This window comes from Dipodomys spectabilis, unplaced genomic scaffold, assembly GCF_019054845.1.
Source record: "Dipodomys spectabilis isolate Male_0828 unplaced genomic scaffold, ASM1905484v1 ptg000233l, whole genome shotgun sequence".
Taxonomy (NCBI): Eukaryota; Metazoa; Chordata; class Mammalia; order Rodentia; family Heteromyidae; genus Dipodomys; species Dipodomys spectabilis.
In genome coordinates this window covers 4,280,243-4,299,916 of record NW_024870910.1, presented here as the reverse complement: position 1 = coordinate 4,299,916, position 19,674 = coordinate 4,280,243, and the positions used below count along the sequence as shown (strand labels likewise).

General features: G+C 43.1%; 1 protein-coding gene across 2 annotated transcripts in view; it reads left to right on the top strand.

Moving 5' to 3' along the window:
* The window catches only part of Mctp2 (multiple C2 and transmembrane domain containing 2), a 136,378-nt gene that overhangs the window by 67,944 nt on the left and 48,760 nt on the right, over positions 1-19,674 (top strand). For both annotated transcript variants that reach the window (XM_042698563.1, XM_042698564.1), the window contains 5 exons: positions 5,428-5,530; positions 7,886-7,988; positions 16,681-16,782; positions 17,180-17,254; positions 19,413-19,532. In XM_042698563.1, coding sequence (XP_042554497.1) covers positions 5,428-5,530; positions 7,886-7,988; positions 16,681-16,782; positions 17,180-17,254; positions 19,413-19,532 — 503 coding nt within the window. The remainder of the gene's footprint in view (positions 1-5,427; positions 5,531-7,885; positions 7,989-16,680; positions 16,783-17,179; positions 17,255-19,412; positions 19,533-19,674) is intronic.

Below are 19,674 nucleotides of genomic sequence, written 5' to 3'. Positions count from 1 at the left end.
CGTTAAGTCTGTTTGTGTCAGGAAAGAATTGCCTTGTGGTTATTGTTCGCTCGTAATTTTAGGCCACATGCCCGTTTTCTGGTTGATTTTCATTGTCTGTTTCTGAAAGTCCTACCTGTAGAGATACATCTTCTCTTAAAGACACCATATTTTCTAGGAGGAAAACATGGCCTGGGAGAGAATGGGCTGCTGCTGATGGAATGCTCTTACTTTTCCTGAGATCATTCTAGACAGCTGAGCCCAAATCAAGAACTTGTGAAAAACTATATAAATCCACGTTGGCAAGCCATCTGTTTTAACTGTCAGCCACAGAATAGGGGACCCTGGCCTGTGTAAAGTTGGGGTGGGGTGGGAGGGGGGATGTAAAAGATTGATCAGTTACAAGTTCATGATGTCTGGAGGAGAGGGAATGAAGTCTGTTCATTTGTGGCCTTCCGCAAATTAGCGTGAATCCCTTTGATCTTAGTGGCTGATTCTTCGTTACATCCCAGTGTATTTCAGCACATATTTCTTCTGTGATGGGCTCTGGGTCTTTGACGTCACACCTGTGGACTGAATAATGACCGAGCAGTGACTCTCTAAATGTAATGATATTCATCAGGTCAGGGTCGCGGGGTGGGGACTCTCACCCGAGGGTGCCTGACTGTTTGTATTGAAAGTGGAGTTTGAGCGGATAGCTCAAGGCTGAGAGGGCGTTGGCACAGCGGAGAGCAGGGAAGAGCATTTTGTAACAGGGGAACAGAATGTTCCAAGCAAGCCTGCAATTTACCACCCAAAAGGTGGACGCAGGGGTGTGGCTCAAATGATAGAATGGGGGACCAGCCTTGAGCAAGAACCCCCCCAAAAACAACAACAAAAAGCTAAGGAATAGCACCAGGCCCTAAGTGCAAGCCCCATTGTAGCCCACAAACATGCACATACACACACACACATCTTGCTGTTCAAATGCATTTATTCAAGTGTTGAAAAATATTAAAACAAGGTCCTGAAACTCTTGTATCATGAGAATGGTTCACCAACAGCACAGCAACGTCAAGGTGGTTTGCATCATCTTGAATACAGGAGGTCATTTGGGTATCTGACAACAAAATAGGCAAGAGGAACCCCCCCCCCCCTCAAATCTCTGGGTACCCATCCACCTAGCACTCATCTCTCAGCATACGGGCGAGGAACAGTTGGTTGTTTTGATTTATTAGGGGAGCCTGTGACTCCCCAATATAAAGATTCATCCCTTCAATCTTACTCAGAGCCTGTCCCTCCCCCCCCAACCTTTCGAGAGAAAGGAATCAATCCATAAAGCGTCCATAAATTACTCCGTAAGTGTTTGAACGTCTTTCTTTTCTTCTTGCCGTCTCCCCCGCCGGTGTATGCCGTAATCTTAATAAAGGCAGCATTTTAATGAGCTTTGACGGAATTATCTCGGAGGGTCAGTGCGGCGGGTTCCTGGGGGGGCTGGTGACTGAAGTTTGCGGCGGGGACTGGGGGCCTCATTAGTTAGGACGGCGAAGCACCGGCTTGCTCAGGAGAGCCAGAGCCGCAGCAGGTGCCCACCTGTGCCTCCGCCCCGCCGGGCTGGGTCTGCCCTCCATGCAGTCACCCCGGGCCTTCATCAAAAGTGCCAGGCGGTGTCTCCAGAGCCAGGGCTGATGGCATGTCATGTCGGGGTCTCTGGAGGCGCCGTGTTGACACCTACTAATAGTCTGACACACGGTTAAGTAGCTGTCAAAGCCCAGGTGGCGGAATGGGGGCTGTCATACCTGAGCGGAGCCAGGAGCCAGTGTGCTCTTCACTTTCTCGGTGGGTGAGGCGACCGTGGCGTCTGGCTTTCGTTTGCTCTGCTCGCCCCCCCCCCCCCCCCCCCCCCCGCATCCAACCCAGCCCCTTGCTGCACAGAATGCACGGCCGCAGGCCCCGTCTTGGAAAGACCGCGACTCTCTGTGCACGATGGTGGATTTGTGTGCCCCTGTGTCTGCACCCTCCACTGTTTAAAAGGCTTGGTAGGGGGCTGGGAAGGTGGCTCAGTGGAAGAGCGCTTGCCTTGCAAGGCATGAGGCCCTGGGTTTGATTCCTCAGCATCACATAAACAGAAAAAGCTGGAAGTGGCGCTGTGGTTCAAGTGATAGAGCGCTAGCCTTGAGCTGAAGAGCTGAGGGACAGCGCCCAGGCCCAGAGGTCAGGCTCCACGACCACCACCACCACCAACAACAACAAAAGCTTTGTATGTTTTGGATAGTTAGGAAAAGCGATCAAGGCTACTCTGGTTACAGGTGCAAAAAAAGAAATCTCTTTCTGAGCTCCTACCAGGTGGGGTATAGGTAGTTGGCTAGGTGAGATACCATAGACTAACAAATCTGCCTAGAATTTGGAGAGCAGAATTCATACTGCAAGCGGGTAGAGTCAGACAGGTGGAGGGGTGTGATATTCTGGAGAAACAGTGGGGCGCATTAGACTTTCCTTAGGTTGGAATATTGGCCGAGTTTCTTGTTTCTTCTAATAGATAATCTATCATTCGTTCATTAGTTTGGGGTGTGTGTGTGAGTGTGTGTGTGTGCGTGTGTGCATGCATGCATGCATGCACGTGTATGCCAGTACTGGGGCTTGAACTCAGGGCCTGGTCACTGTACCTTAACTTTTTTTTTGCTCCAGGTTGGTGCTCTTCCACTTGAACTACAGCACCACTTCTGGCTTGTGCATGGACCTTCATGCCTGGGCTGGCTTTGAACCATGATCTTCAGATCTCAGCCTCCTGAGTAGGTAGGATTACTGGCATGTGTCACCAGTGTCTAGCTGAGAGTAAATTTTTTTGAGCCTGACTTCCAGCTTTTGTAGAGATTTGGAGAGCTAGATGACATTATTTCCATTAATTTATTTTCTGCAAAAATTTTGACAAGGATCCTGCCTTTTTATTCATTTTTCATCAGGATCGAGAAGTCTAACTGCTGTATTTATGCCCGTGGCTTGATCGTTGTGTAATGCTGAAGAATGGCACTGATGTAAAAGCCTGGGCTAGTCATCTGAGCGGAACAGCCACGAGTCAGGAGAGGAATCTCCTGTTTAACACTGACCCTCACCCACAATCTGCCCTTTGACATTAAAAAGAAACAAAATACAAGCTCCTGGAAGGCTCTCAGAATGTACAATACCTCAACACTCTTGGTTATTAGGAGGATTAAATGTAGCTTCGGTGCTCAGAACCGTGGGTCAGAGGTCAAGAGGTCTGGGTTCCCTGGACATTAGGCCCTGGCCTAGGACTTCAGGGCCATTTGTTGAAGAAGCACATCTCTTTATGTCCCCCAATTAATTTAGCACACAGCGCTTTACAAAGCACCCGTGTACCCTAGGGGCAGGTGGTCAGTTCATGTCCGATGGCCATTATGGAATGACAGAAGCTTTTTCCTGGCCATTCCAATTCTAGGTCCCTCTGCTAACTGTAACACGGGACAATTTTCACTTGGTAATTTCTGAGATCTAACTTGGATAGTGGGTTTCTCTCTCTCTCTCTCTCTGTATGTGTGTGTGTGTTCGTTTGTTCTTTGGAGCATATGGGAAATAAAGTTGGAGAAGAAGCAAGGGAGGAACATCATTTTTTAACATTAATTGACTGGTCTGTCCAAGTGTGCATGGTCTTCAAGAGTGGCCCGTGTGACCTTCTAATGTACTGAGTATGTAAGATTGCACATCTGACAGAGCTTTAATTCCAGAAGAGGTATTTCTGTGCTATTCTACACCTGAACATGGAATCCTATACGTTTCCACAGACTTCCAATTGGAGTAGTGTATGCATATGAACCTAAAGAGAATCTAAGCAGAAAGAAGAGATGACTGTCACAGAGTGCCTTTGTTTGTTTGTTTGCTGGTCCTGGGCTTGAACTCTGGGCCTGAGTACTGGCCTTGAGCTTTGTGCTCAAGGCTAGTACTCTACTACTCGAGCCACTTGTGGCTTTTTGTTGTTAATGGAAGATAAGAGTTTCACAGCCAGGTCTGGCTTTGAACCATGATCCTCAGGTCTCACCCTCCTGATTAGCTAGGGATTGGGATGTGAGCCATTGGCACCAGGTATTGGAATACCGTTTTTAATGACTACATCCTGTTGAGATGTTCTATACGCTTATGCATTGTGTAATGATTAAGTCAGGGTATTTCGCTGTCAGTTTTACAACTGTATGGTTTCTTTGTAGGTAGAACATTCAAAATAATTTCTTCAAGCCATTTTGAATGAGCCAAGACAATCTTTCTAAGGACAGCCAAGTTGTCATGAAGTAGAACGCAAGAACTTTTTCCTCCTGCCTCACTGTGATTTTGTATGCGTAGGCCAGACATTCTCAGATCTTACTTTCCTTCCCTCTCTGCTCTCCTGAAATCACTGTCCTGTTGACGTCCACGGGAACAGCTCTTTGATATATTCGGGTGACATCATGTTATGTGCTCTTCTGTGAGTGACTTATGTCCTCCAGACTCATCCATGTTATTAAAAATGCACAAGTACCAATCTTTTTTCCTGACTGAATAGTGGACCAAGGTGTAGGTGAACCTCATTTTCTTTGTCCTTCCATAAATTGATGAGCACATAGGTCGCATCCTTTTTTAAAATGTTAATTTTGTGCCTCTGGGGGTCAGTGCTCCAATAATCATGCGAAAGTGGGATTATCTTTCAACATACTGATCGTTTCCTTGGGTTGCATGCCTGACAGTGGTCTAGCTGGATTCCACAATCATCCCAGTGGTAATTTGTTGAGGAAGCTCCATTCCATTTTTTTTTCTATGATGGTATTCATTTGCATTCCTTCCAGAAATGGTTATAATCATCTCCACCTCCATTTCCACACCAACATTTGTGAATTTTTTTGCCTTTTTGAGGGGGAAGGGGAGATGGTACTGGGTTTGAACTCAAGGCCTCAAAGTCTTGCTCAGCTTGTTTTTTGTTTTTTTTATGCTGTTCAAGGCTGGTGCTCTACCACTTGAGCCATACCTGCACTTCCAGCTTTCTGCTTGTGAACTGGAGATAAGAGTCCCATGGATTATTTTTTTCCTGCCATGAGTCACTGGTGGGTGATGAACTTTTTGCCTTTTTGATAACAGCCATTCTGCCTTGTACTTGGTTTGCATTGTCCTGATGATATGTGATGCTGGTGCCCTCTCTCGTGAGACCTGGTGCTCACCTTGCTTTTAGAGTTACTTCTCAGGCTAGGTATCAGTCTGGGATCCTTTAAGATGCTCCTTCCTGGTTGGGTGTTTGTAGCTCCAGAATCCCTCACTGGCCCTCTACAGAGCTTGTGGGAAAAGGAACCTCACTTCCGTCTTTGGGCAAACACAAGTTCATTGTGGGAAAAGCGAATGGCCGCCTTTCACTTTGCTTGTGTCCTTTGGGAGGTCCATTTGTCTTTGAGCCAGTGTTCTCTGTCAATGTCTTCTTCATTCTCTTTCTAGGAAAGAGCGATCCTTTCTGCTTGCTGGAGTTGGGTAATGATCGGCTGCAGACACATACCATTTACAAGAACCTCAACCCGGAGTGGAACAAAGTCTTTACCTTGTAAGTGCCTTGGCCTCTGCTATTTGCAGGAGCAGCTTTATTTATTTATATTTTGTCTTTCAGTGGTTGTACGAAGGAGGTGCCATATAAGAAACCAGTTTAGGAACTCAGTGCATCTTCCTCGGTGCCATCCCTTCAACATTCTCGCCCTCCTTTGACCCATCTTTCCCTTACTATTTTCTTTCATCTTCTGTGTTTTTTTTGGCCTTTCCTTTTTTTTTTTTTGGTACTAGGGATCAAACCCAGGACATTGCAGATCCTAGACAAGTGCCCCTTACTTTTCTTCATTTTGTGGTCTAGACAATGAATTCTTTTTTCTTTTTGCCAGTCCTGGAGCTTGAATTCTGGGCCTGGGCACTGTCCCAGAGCTTCTTTTGCTCAAGGCTAGTGCTCTACCATAGAAGCCACAGTGATACTTCCAGTTTTTTTTTAAGTAGTTTCTTAATGATAGAGTTTCATGGACTTCTTGCCTGAGCTGGTTTCGAACCGTAACCCTCAGATATCTCAGCCTCCCAAGTAGCTTGGATTACAGGTGTGAGCCATCAGTATCTGGCTTTTACAGTTAATTCTTGACCTCATTTTCCCCCTTCCCCTCTTCATTTGTCTACCTCTCTCCCATTGGTCCCATTCCCTTCCCTTCTTGCATGTACCCATTTCCTCGTGTTGATTTTGTTGGGCTCTGACCTAATCTTTCTAAAAGATTATACTATTTGAGCTCTCTGTAGGGTCTGCTTTACGTCATTTAATTCAGTTGTACTCACTTGCGTGCTGCCCATTATTTATAGATTTATAGGCATATCCTATCCACCACAGACAAGGGAAAGCATGCAGCCCTTGCTGCTCTGTGTCTGGCTTACTTAATATAATTTTTTCCAAGTCTCTCCTTTTCCTTATGAATGGTACAACATTATTCTTTCTAATAGATAAGTAAAGTTCCATTGTGTGTTTACATTACATTTTCTCAATGCATTTGTCCATTGAAAAGGGCATCTGGGCAGATTCCATTTAATGTGTGGGGTAGTCTGGGTTCCTTAAGTGGAATGAAACTGCTAAATTTTTATGTACAGAGAGCCACTTTTATTATTATTTTTCCTTCCACAAAACTCTCATCTTTTTGTCGTATAGAGTATGATGTTGATAATAGAAAAGACTATTTGGAACTGCAGTGGCACATTAGAAGAGTAGTTTTGAAAAGTTGATCACTTAGGGATCACTAAGTTTACCTGTGAGTAGATGGAAACTCATCTATCTAGACTAATTCATTTCTGAGTTAATGAAAAGTTACAAATGGAGACCTGTCCTAAATTCGGGGAGCTTAGATGTTATGATAATACTTCAATGGGCAAAGCGTTATGTTCTGCTACCGCTGCCATCGTTGGGAAAATACAGGTTATCTGTGAACCCTTAGACTCCTCATGCCTTCCTCTATTCTCACTTATCCCGGTGACCTTTTCCTTATAGCCGTGCCCCTTGTACTCCATCAAACTAGGCCATGTAGGAGACTTAGATGGATTCAAGGTTCAGAGATTGCATTAGCTTGCAAGGCCCCTGACTATCAAGGGAGGGCTTTTGGATTTGGCGGGTTGATGCTACCGTCAGGTCCCCCCTTCCCCCAAAGGCTGGGTAAAATGCTCAGGCTGTGCCAACAAATTTAAGTTTGTTTCAAATGCGGCTGATTGTATTCGTAGTGTTTCCCAAGGGCATGGGAGAAGGGAATCTGTGTTGTTAACCGAGGTCTACCAGATGCCTGGTGTAAGAGTTTCCTGTTTTCTGAGTGTACTGCCAGTGGTCCGTGACGCCAGTGTTCATTCCCACTGGGGGTCTGGCTTCTGGTCCATATAAAGAAAAAATTATTCTTAAATATGCATGGTGGGGTGTTTTGTATTTCCACCATGGGAGATTAAAAAGAAAGGATGTCAGCACAGAGTGAGTTTTACCACTTTGCCGTTTCAAATGAGAAGCCTTCATTAATTGAAAGAAATAGGGTCTTTTCACTTTTCTTTGACATTGCTTTCTCTTTTACCTCCTTGTTCTTTTTTTTAAACATCTCTCCTTTTCATTCTTAATTCCTGTTTCTTTAACAATCTCAGCCATGATTGCATGCCCATTAGAAAATGTCACAGTAAAAAGTTGCCTCTTTTTTTTTGCAATGGATGTCTGAATTGTGTATGATGGAAGGTTTGGGAATACAGTCAGTTTGATTTAATTTTTGGAATTTAATTAAATGGTAGTTTTATACTCAGAGGACACACAGGCTTAATTAGCGAATCTGTGTTTTTAGACCTTCATGGAACAGACTTCATGTGTGTGTGTGTGTGTGTGTTTGTGTGTAACACTTGATATTTCTTATTTCAGTCCAATTAAAGATATCCATGATGTTCTGGAAGTGACCGTGCTTGATGAAGATGGAGATAAGCCCCCTGATTTTCTTGGAAAAGTTGCCATTCCTTTGCTATCTGTAAGTTCTTGCTGTTAATCAACCATTCGTGACTCATTTTAGAGCCAACCAGTTTCGCAGGTCGAGTTGCTTTATCTTTCTCAGAGTGTGTTTTGGGGGGGGGGGGCGGGAAATTCCTGCTAGCTGTTTTCAGAAACTGCTGTTTATTTCTCTCCTTTTATTTCAGATGTAAGCAGACATACTCTTTTCTGTGTTTGCCTAGTACTGACTTAGCCAATCCAAACATTTTGACCAGTCTTTCAATTCATTCTGTCTTTCATTCCTTTCTATTGGATTTCAAGGAATTCTCTCTCTCTCTCTCTCCATATCTTAAGGCCAAACACACATGTATTTTAAAACACATTTTTAAAAATGATGAATTGCTGGTGAACACACATTTGTTCTTTGTTCAGCTACCCCAAAGTTTCATTTATCTTTTGGGTAGTGATTTTATTTTCAAACTCACAAGATACTTCGTGTGGAAGAAAGTACAGGGGTCTCACTTGGAGAAGGAAGAGGATTTACTGTGTTCAGTGAGGGGGAAGCCAAGAGGAAAACTGAATAAAAAAAATACTTATCAAGTACCTCAGAGAAAGCATTCGCCATCTCCTTTCCAGGAGTAAAGGGGAGAGGTGGGGACTGAATTTATTATTTAATTGGACACTAGAAGAATGTGGCTTGAACTCTTCTAAAGGAGTGAATTTCAGCTTCTCATCCGGCCATTAAACACAATTTGTTGTAGAGTTGTTATGCCTTCATCAGCCAGTAAGACTTTATTTCTTCCCTAAGACTTATTCCTCCCTCCCCTCCCCCAAAGCTATTTGCGTATTTTCATGGATGGAGCTCTTTGTAATTTAACCACGGGATGGATCTAGCTCCGGCACTGTTTACGGAAGAGGGGGCTGCGTGGTACCTCTTAATATCTCTTCGCCGGCTTTTGATCGCTTGGTTAATTTCTCCCCAAGTTCTCATATCCCTGATGTTACCCCGCTAGCCTGCCTGGAGCATCTGTTCCCTTCTACCACCCGCTCCTGCCAAATGCTCTGAGCCTCTGGTGCTGGGCTCCGGGACTCAGAGAGAAGACATGGTAATTTGGGATTTCCTCCCCCTGCCTTTTTTTTTATTATTACATACGCTGTCAGTTATTCCTGGAAGAACACATGTAACCAGAATATGGGGTTCACTTTTATAGAGGTCTAAAGGAGCAGAAGCATTCTTTTACAATTATTTCCTCCTCCTCCTCTTCCTCCCCTTCCTCTTCTTCCTCCTCCTCCTCTTCCTCCCCTTCCTCTTCTTCTTCCTCCTCCTCCTCTCTGACAGTTCTCCATGCACTTTTGTAGACAGGTCAATATTTATACAACATTTTCTTGCTAGGTGAATAGAATTCTTTGAATTAACTATATATGTAAAACAGGAAAGCATCATCTATTTTTTGTTTTTTGTTTTTTTTTGGTGGCAGTTCTGGGGTTTTGAACTCAAGGCCTGGACACTGTTCTTTAGCTTTTGTGCTCAAGGATGATGTTCTTTTTTTGGGGGTGGTTAATTGAAGATAAGAATCTCATGGACTTATTCTTTTTTTTTTTCTTTTTGGCTAGGGCTGGCTTTGAACTCAGCTACCTGAGTAGTTGCATCTTGAAACAATAACAGAGAGTCCTCTGCACGCACTCTGCCCCACAGAAGCTCAGAGTTCTCAGTGAACAGAGCATACACCTCTTGTCCTTCACCAGTAGAGGCTTTACTTAATTAACTTTATGGGGCGAATTTTCTAAAACAGTTTGCTCACAGTAAGTGTGGCACAAATCCTTATTTGCATTTCCAATGGGGCATTCAGCCACATGGGCTCACCTGTGCGGAGTTTTCTTTTTATTTTAATTTTTTGTCAGTTGTGGGACCTGAACTCAGGGCCTGGGCGCTGCCCCTCAGCTCTCCAGCTCAAGGCTGGCGCTCTACCACTTCAGCTATAGCACCCCTTGTGTTTTTTTTTCTGCTTATGTGGTACTGAAGAATCGAACCCAGGGCCTCATGCATGCAAGGCAAGCGCTCTACCAGGGAACCACCTTCCCAGTCCACCTGTGTGGAGTTTTTCCCTTACATGATCATGATTCGCAGAGTGATACGTGGTTTTTAGATGGTTGCAACAAAATTTTTGCCATTGAGGTAGATAATATTGGTATTCAATGCAATGTGAAGGGCAAACATTCTGTTACCACAGTTAGCGATCCAGAAGATAGTTGATCAGGGAATTCTTTATGTGAGTGAGCTTGAAGCCATGGTGGAGGCCAGGTACAAAGGGAGACCCATGTGATCATGTACTTATAACCACAATCAATAGGTTCATTGGCTTGGATTGTTTTAATTCTAAGTGTACACCTATCTCTTGGTCAACTACCCGCTTTGATACATATACTTCTTTCAGTATGGATGTCAAATACGCAAAGGATTAAAAATGTCACAGAGAAAATCATCAACTTTGTACAATTAATATATGCCAATAAATGTAGAGAGAAAATAGTCTCGACCTGGATCTCAGTGCGGGGCTGAAAATGGTCACTTTTCCACACAGACAATCCACATTCCTCATCTCCTACTCATGGTCCAACACGTCCACTGAAAGAAATAAAAGACGATCAGTAAAATTTTCCATCTGCTCTAGAACCTGAGAAAGAATACCTTAAACATGTTGGAGGTGTCAGGACCCTACTCAGGACGTGGAATGGGTCTCTGGCTCTCCTTCTCCTACCTAGCTGGGATTATAGGCATATGCCACCACCGTCTGGTCAGGCTGTGATTGTTCCTGAAAACCCCAATGTTTGTCAGTCCAAATTCTAGAATGTGTTTGTCAGCAGCAAACATCCCCATGGGCCACTTGACAGCTACTAGATTTCTAGGCCTGAGGTTCTAGAATTTTCTTTCACTATCTAAGCAATTTCTAGACAAAGTAGTGGCAAGGTTTAGACAATAAGCTGTCAATATGATGTAGGTGTATTCATGCAGATAGAAAATAGAACATACTTTGCTCAGATACCCATTGGGTAACTCCTCAGATTCTAGGAAGGGCCACTTTACACTGTGGTTGCACTACTATAAAAAGAGAATTTAATAACAAGAGAAACAAATGTGGAACTACTTGATGGGGAATATATCCCAAGTATCTAACGTGGATATTGAAATTTACAATGAAAGACTTCTTGAAAAAATTGACAATTAAATACTATACGTATAACCTAGGGAAAAAGCCAAAGTTTTGTTCACGGGAAATTCGTAACTTGAATGGCTTTATCATTAAACAAACATAAATGTTGAAAATTAATTAAGGGCTTCACCAAAAGAAACAACCATGAATAAAATAAAGTAGGAAGGAATTTGTGAAAGTCTTGGTGGATAGCTCAACAGTAGAGTATTTGTCCGATATGCACAAAACCCTGGGTTCACATCCCAGCATTGGAAAAGAACATAAACCCAAGGAGCACAGAGAAATGAAAAGAAAAATGAAAAGAGCAGTAGTAACACAGAAAACAATGGATAGAATCAAGCACTCCATGTATTAGTTCCTTCCCTCTTCAAAGAGCCAGTGAAATGGACAAGCCATTCATTACAAGGTTAATCTGAAGAGACGAAAATATGTAAATTAAGAGTGCACCTTTAAATCTACAAGTAAACATACTGGTGTGCAAGTGGTTACAAATGAATTACCTAAAGTAGAATAGACTCTATGTGGGGCTCCAGGAACATACTTTTCTTTAGAAAGACTAAGTCAAAGCCTAAACCAATTACTTTTTTTCCTCCTCTTTATATTTTATAGTTCTAGGGATTGAATTAAAGACCTCAACACACTTGGTAGGCAGAGGCTCTACCTTGTGAGCCTAGCCTCTAACCCTTTTTGCTCTAGCTTGCTTATTTTTTGTCAGCTGGGATCTCTGTTTTTTTACTCTGGCCAGCATTAGACTTTGATCTGTCCACCTCTGCTTCCTGAGTAGCTGGGATGGTAGGATGTGGTATGACTTCTGTTTTTTTTTGTGTGTATTTTGTTGTTTGTCGGTTGTGGAGCTTGAACTCTGGGCCTGGGCGCTGTCCCTCAGCTCTTCAGGTCAAGGCAGGTGCTCTACCTCTTGAGCTACAATGCCATTTCCAGTTTTCTAGTGGTATACTGGAGATAAAGAGTCTCACAGGGGCTGGGAAGGTGGCTCAGTGGTAGAGCGCTTGCCTTGCATTCATGAGGCCGTAGGTTCCATTCCTCAGCACCACATAAGCAGAAAAAGCTGGAAGTACCACTATGGCTCAAGTGGTAGAGCACTAGTCTTGAGCTGAAGAGCTGAGGGACAGTGCCCAGGCCGAGTTCAGGCCCCATGACCGACAAAGAGAAAAAAAAAAAGAATCTCATGAACTTTCTGACCTGGGCTAACTTTGAACCATGATTCTCAGATCTCAGCCTCCTGAGTAGCTAGGATGACAGGCATGAGCCACTGGCTCCTGGCTGGTTGGTTTTTGAGTTAGGATCTTAACTGACTTTGCCTGGGAAGGTCTTGAACCACAAGTTCCTCCTCTTCCGGCTTCCCAAGTGGCTGAGATTACAGGTCTATACCACTCAGCTTGGTTTAATGTTTTTTCTTTTTTAAGATATTAAAAAGTTCCTGCATTTACAGTTTGTTTCAGGAGGGTTAATATTTACTTATACAGAATAAACATCGAATGGTTCAACGGTGACCACAGTTTAAACTTTCAACCTAGACTACCTTCTCAGCAACTTCTCCTTCGGCCCCCACGCCCTGAACCATTGCTTAGAAAGAAGACTTCCTGAAGGTCCTTTTTTCACTGGCTAATGATGCCAGCAATTGACTGTTACTTTGCTCCTGAGCAAAAGCTTTCTGATGAGTCATAGTGTGTCGGAAAATGACAGAAAGGTCCTGGAAATGCTTATTTTTCTGCTGATGAGAATGGCTCTTCCTGTGTCATTGCTCTGTGGAGCTGCTTTTGCTCATGGTGTCTTTTAGGAGCATGTGCTGCTTTTCTGCACAGAGGTGAATATGAAGATAAGGGTCTTTGAGTGACTTAGAGTTTACTTTGTGAAACTCAGTTTAGGATTTTATTGAAGACCATTATTCTTCAGTAAAATGACCTCTTTCCAGATCTCAGCCCAGAAGGAATTTCCAAGTGAATGGAGAATCTTCCCTTAGGGATGAGTTACATACTCTGTCACTTTTCTTTTTAAGTCTGTAGATGGGGACATCTCAGCGTTAACTTGTGGTAAAGTTTTAAGCAGCTCTCATTTCTAGGATGAAGGTATACATGAGTCATGACTCCTTAAAATAGTCTTTTGACTAGGGTTATATGTTTCTCATTTAGTAGATGTTTGAAACCATACACTGTGAGAGATGACATTGAAGCTTCTTAAAAAATTCAGATGTATGTTTTTAAAAAATTATCTTTAGGTAGTTGTACAGAGGGGTTATACTTTGATCTATCTGCTTTTGGGTACAATGCATTTTGATTAAGAGCAACCCTTCCATTGTTTTAAGTATAAATGGGAAACCTGGCTTTAGGCAGGTGTGTGGCTCAATTTAATTTCCTAGCCTGGATATGCTCTCATGGAGGAGATTGGCAAGTGCACATGCATTCTGGTGTTTCTATGTTGGAAGTTGAATCCTATGGAGTGGGCAGAAATGAAAAGATAATTTCTTCTGTTACTATGCTAGTGTTTACGTATGTTGTTACATAGTCATCTCCTCTTCCTCCTCTTCGTCCTCCTCCTCCTTTTTTTTGGTGTGTCATGGGGCCTGAACTCTGGGCCTGGGCGCGGTCCCTCAGCTCTTCAGCTCAAGGCTAGCGCTCTACCACTTGAGCCACAGCGCCACTTCTGGCCTTTTCTGCTTAAGTGGTGCTGAAGAATCAAACCCAGGGCCTCATGTGTGTGAGGCAAGCACTCTACCACTGAACCACCTTCCCAGCTCCCATCTACCTGTTTTTAACCCACGTGCATTTCTAACAGATTTATGCTTTCTCTTCTTCAAACCTGTTACCACTTTCCAAGCAACATTTTTAGATAATGGCTTTAAAAAACAAAAAATCGACAAGAGTTGTCAAAAGAATCAAGAATTTGTTCCTTATTTGTATTTTGAATATTGTATAGCAGTAAAAAAGTGAGACATACACCCCTATATAAATATATATATATATATATATATATAAATTAGCAAATCATATTGGTAGATCCAAAATAAAGTTGTAAAATTCACTCAGTTTATTACTTTGGTAAAAGAAAATTTTAAGCAGTTTTTGTCAGAGCTATTTTAAGAGCATGAAGTTTCAATAAAAATAAAAGATATGAACCAAATTCCTATCTTAAGTTCTGCTAAGGGGAAGGGCTGTATAGTTTGGGAGTGTCAAAAGGGATTTAAGTTTATCTTGTTGGTAATTTTCAAACTCAGACAGTATGTTTTAAGTGCTAAGCACGAACAGCTTAATTGTACCTCTGGCTTTGATGATGGCTTTCATGTTCCTAGGTGGATTCTGGTCTTTGCGGACACAATGGAAGGGACATTGAGTAACAGGATATGGCCATTGACCAAATTAAAAAAAAGGAAAAAAAAATCTCCTTTTGCTATAACATATTTCTTTTTATACGGATACCTCTGGTTCTTCCGTTGACCTTCCCTGTTCCTTAAGCAATCATGGAAATTTTAAGATAGCCTTACAATGAGTGAGGCTTGAAACAAATACAATTGGGCTGACTTCAGCGTGGCCAAGTGACATTCCATTTCTGTATTTATTTCTTTCAACTTTAACACCCACCATTTATTAAGTGAGGCTGTGTATCGGAGCGGAAACTCCAGATCCTGTTTGGACACCGTGGAGGAAGGAAACCCGGTCTTTATAGGGGGCAGCCCTTTCCTCCCAGTCACTGGCCAGGAAAACCATCTTTCTGTATAAAAGCTATTCAATCAGAGAGAGGTGGGGTGACTTGGGGAAGGAAGATACCTCTCCCTTGTAATGTTCAATTACTGCTTCCCCCTGTGCCAGATTCACCTCATTTCCCTCACTGTTTATAAGAACACTTGTGTGAAGGCTTGTAATGACACCAATAGTCACTTAAAATATGGCTCAGATTTCATGCCCTTGAGTTTCCTAAGTTAAATGATTGATCATTACAATCCCTTGTGGGACACACAGTCAACCCGAATTTGCCATGGCTCTCTTAGAGTTAACAGCATACTGCTTAAAATCCAGAATATTTTTATCTGTCTCTGCCTGTCTGCCTGTCTGCCTGTCTGTCTGCCTGTCTGTCTGTCTGTCTGTCTGTCTGTCTGCCTGTCTGTCTGTCTGCCTGCCTGCCTGCCTGCCTGCCTGCCTGTCTGCCTGCCTGTCTGCCTGTCTGCCTGTCTGTCTGTCTGTCTGTCTGCCTGTCTGCCTGTCTGTCTGTCTGTCTACCTGCCTGCCTGCCTGCCTGCCTGCCTGCCTGTCTGTCTGTCTGCCTGCCTGCCTGTCTGCCTGCCTGCCTGCCTGCCTGCCTGCCTGCCTGCCTGCCTGCCTGCCTGCCTGTTTTATCTACATATTTACATATGTATGTATGCATCTATCTGTCTGTCCATCCATCCCATTCCCATGTATCAAGATGTATGACTCTTACCAAATCTGAACATGATTAAAGCTAGCTAATGAAGTTGGCCTTTTGTGGAAGCTGACTACTTTCTAAAATAATGCAGGAGTTGTTTTTCATAGATGTAAGCTGTGTCTACAGGTAGCTTAGTGATTGAGGAAGAGAGGGGGTAGAGGTAGTACAGGTAGAGAGCAGACGTTGGAAGGACTTGTGGGTTAGGAAGGTTTACTGGCCCTTTGGGCAGTTTTGAATGATTTTGACCTCAACTTGAGCTAAATTGATTGACTTATTTGCTGTGCATTGTTTCTGAGTGAGAGAAACGCCGATCCCTTTATTTAAAAAAAAAAAGGTTCCTTTTTTGTCCAACATATTTTAATGCTCTATTTGGGGAATAATGTTAAACTTAGAAACGGCAGAGTGTCCTCAGTAACCTTTCGGCTACCTTCTCCTCCTGTGAGCATCTTAACTTTACCATGATGCATTTGTCAAAGCCTCTGTCGGGGAAGTGTTATTAATAAACTCAACTTTGGTCTTTGTTTGGATTTTTGTAGCTTTTGCACTAATGTCCTTTGCGGCGTCAGGGTCTAATTCAGAACACCACATGGCATTTACACATCTCGTTTCCCATGTCTCTTCTGATTTATGACAGTTTCCTAGTCCGTGATTTCCCTTCTCACCCCCTGGCCTTGTCAATCTGGAGGAAGATTGGCCAGAGTTTAAGCTATCATTTTTGAGAATGTGGAAATGTATAACCTCTGAGATGTTGGAAGGAAAAACAAACAAACACTTGCGTAGTTTAATTTGTACCAATCAACACACCTGTTAATTTATCTTCCTAGCAGATAAAGGACTCTAGCACTAAACATTGATTTAGGATGGATATTTGTTTCATCAGGAATCATTCTACATTCTCTACCTTGTCAAAGTTAGCTTTGGTTATTCCATTTCAGTGACAAAGTTTATACCAGAAACTGGGGTATGGGGGTGTGTATATGTGGGGCGGGGTGGGGGGTAGATTGCCTGCCTAAAAACACTAGGCCCTGAGTTCAAAGGTATTACCATCCCAACCAGTAGACAAGAGTTGCTTTAATATCGATTCCATCTTTTTGGTTTGAACAGATTAGAGATGGACAACCGAATTGTTATGTATTGAAGAATAAAGATTTAGAACAAGCATTTAAAGGAACAATTTACTTAGAAATGGACCTCATATATAATCCAGTAAGTCTTACAACATCATACTTCCCATTTATTCCATAGCTAAAGACAACCCTAGCGTGTTTACTTGTAGATTTAGAGGCACATTTTAGTTAACCACCAAGGAGAGAAACCATGGGACCTGTGTTTCTTTGGATCCGGTTTACTTCACTTAATATAATTTTTTCCAAGCCTTTCCATTTCCTTACAAATGGAATGTGAACTGTACATCTTGTGGGTGGGGATGGGAGGGAAAAACTGGGAGAGAGAGAGAGAGGGAAGGGGAGACATGGTTCAAAAAGAGATGTACTTATTACTCATGTAACTGTAACCCCTCTGTATATCCTCTACAGTAACAATAATGTGTGTGTGTATATGTATGTGTATGAATTCTACCCTTTTTAACAATGATGTTTTCTAGGTCAAAGCAAGTCTGAGGACATTTACTCCCAGAGAAAAGCGCTTTGTTGAAGATAGCCGCAAGCTGTCAAAGAAGGTAGGTGTGGACACGAGAAGCAGGCTTGGCACCATAGTTCAGCACCTGGACCGAAGTCATCTGTTGTGCCTTGGCTTGTGCCTCTTCATCTCCCACCAACTCCTGTCTCCTCCCATATTCCTTCATCTCTCTACTTCTTTGTCATTGTCTCCATCCCAGGAGAGGGTTTTAGAGAGCTTGCTAAGACTCAAGGGGGCAGCGGCTCATGTCTGTAATCCTGGCTACTCAGGTGGTTGAGATCATAGTTCAAAGTCAGCCTGGGCAGAAAAGTCCATGAGGCTCTTCATCTCCAAGGAACCCAGCAAACAAGCTATCAGTGGAACAGTAGCTCAAGTGGTAGAGCTCTAGCCTTGAATGAATAAGCTAACTACGGACAGCACCAGGCCCTGAGTTCAAGCCCCAGGACCGGCACAAAAACAATCCACAACCCCAAAAACATAGCCATCGGGGAAAGAAGAAGCTATCAGCTTCTAGGATGTTCCTGAATCTTCTTCTAGATGACGTTTTCCATCGCAGAACATGAATGCTGTCCCGATTTCCTTGGTGGCCCTCCTGTGCTCACTCAACCTTTTAATCTCTGTGGGTCGCAGGAAGCTTTCCTCTCTGCTGATGGTAAAGAAAGGCTGCCCAGCGGGTTTGTGGGGGGGGGGGGGCTGTGGACCCCGGGTTCCCCAAACATAACTTTTACGTAGTCTAAATGTGGTCCCTGTTGACATTTTACCCCACAAGGAATTAACTCCCTCTTCCTGTCACCCTCAATTCCTCTCCGTTGAACAAAAAGTGAAGTTTCGGGACAGAAAGGGGACCTTTCACCTTATTTATCTATTTTTGGATTATGAGCTTGATCGCTTGGTTCAGAGTTCCACTCCCCCCTCCCCTTGTTTGAGACACACCCTAGCTTTGCGTTCTGTCCCCCCTGTCCTCTCGAGTTGTTTGGCAGAGGACAGCGTGTCCCCCTTTTCAGAGTGTTTATTACTTCCACCATTTCCTCTGCGGGGAGCAGCTGTGGACGACACAGAGCCACGGGCTATGAAAGCATCTTATCCTGTTGTTCCCTGGGGAACTTTTTGGGTGTGCTGGGCAAAGCCTGTGCCTGTCTTGGAAAGAGAAACATCCCCCGTGTTGAGAGCTGGTCTACCAGGGCCTTGAGTGTCATATTTATTTTGTGTAATCTGAGTTTTATTATTTATTATTATTGTTATGATTGCCTTTCTCTCCGCTTGAAAGTTAAAACCCGACTTAGGGTTGTTGGCTCATCTGCTTTGCAGACAAATTGAAATGAATCTGCCTACCACTGAGAGAGAAAGACATTTCCTTTGCAAAACAAGATCTCCTCCACGTGGGGTGTCTCTGGGCTCTGAGAGCAGCCAGGGATGGGGGATTGAAATCCCGGGGTGTGTCAGGACTCTCTCCCTGTGCTGCTTATTACTGAGCCTCACTAGATGTTCACAACAGTTGAAACGTTTGCTTAGGAGATAAATACTTCAAAGCGATTGGCTATATAGCAGTACTCCTCCCTCCCCCCAGGCCCTTAATTCTCACAGCTGCTTGTAAGAGGAGATGTAATATTAACCCAATTGGGTGAGAGAGGTTAAGAAAGTTGTCCAAGGTGGCACAGCTAGGAAGTGGCAGAATTGGAATCCCCTTCCCAAATGATATTTTCTCATAAACTTCTGGCCTAGAGCAGTTGTAGTAATTGCCAGTGTCTGCTATTAGTCCGGCCATTTGCTTCCAAACAAAATGCCAACCCTCAGTCCTATTTTTTTTAAACTGCTTTCATCTTATTATACTTCTGTATTTTTCTCTCTCAAGCTCTCTATTTCTTCCCTTTCTTTCTCTTTCCCTTCTCTCAAACTTTCTGTTTCTTTCTCTATCTCTTTTCTCTCTCTCTTCCTTCTATCTCCCCTACATATACAGTCCTACTCCAAAATGCCTGGTTGCAGTACTGAATATTACTAAACATTATTAAAACAGATGAACTTCAGAGTAATTGGATGTGCTTTTCCTTTGGGGATAATATTTTAAGCAGAGTTTTAGAAGTAGAGGAGTCTTCCCTTTGCTTATTCAATTGGTACCTCTGTAGGATATAATTTAAATGGCTAGTCTTCTTGATATAAAGGAACTATTTGGAATACTTTTTGTATTTTTTTTAAATCAGATTTTGTCGAGAGATGTAGACCGGGTAAAAAGACTCTCCTTGGCGATATGGAATACAATACAGTTCCTCAAAGGTTGTTTTCAGTGGGAATCCACGTTGCGAAGTACAATAGCATTCGTGGTAAGTTTCCTTTTATGTCCAAATTAATTGCTGTGTGTTCATCTCCATTGGTCTTTCTATGATATCTCCTGGCACAGGAGGTTATGAAGGAAGTTATCTTTCTCATGCTGTACTTACCCTTACCTAAGGGTGAAAGTTAACA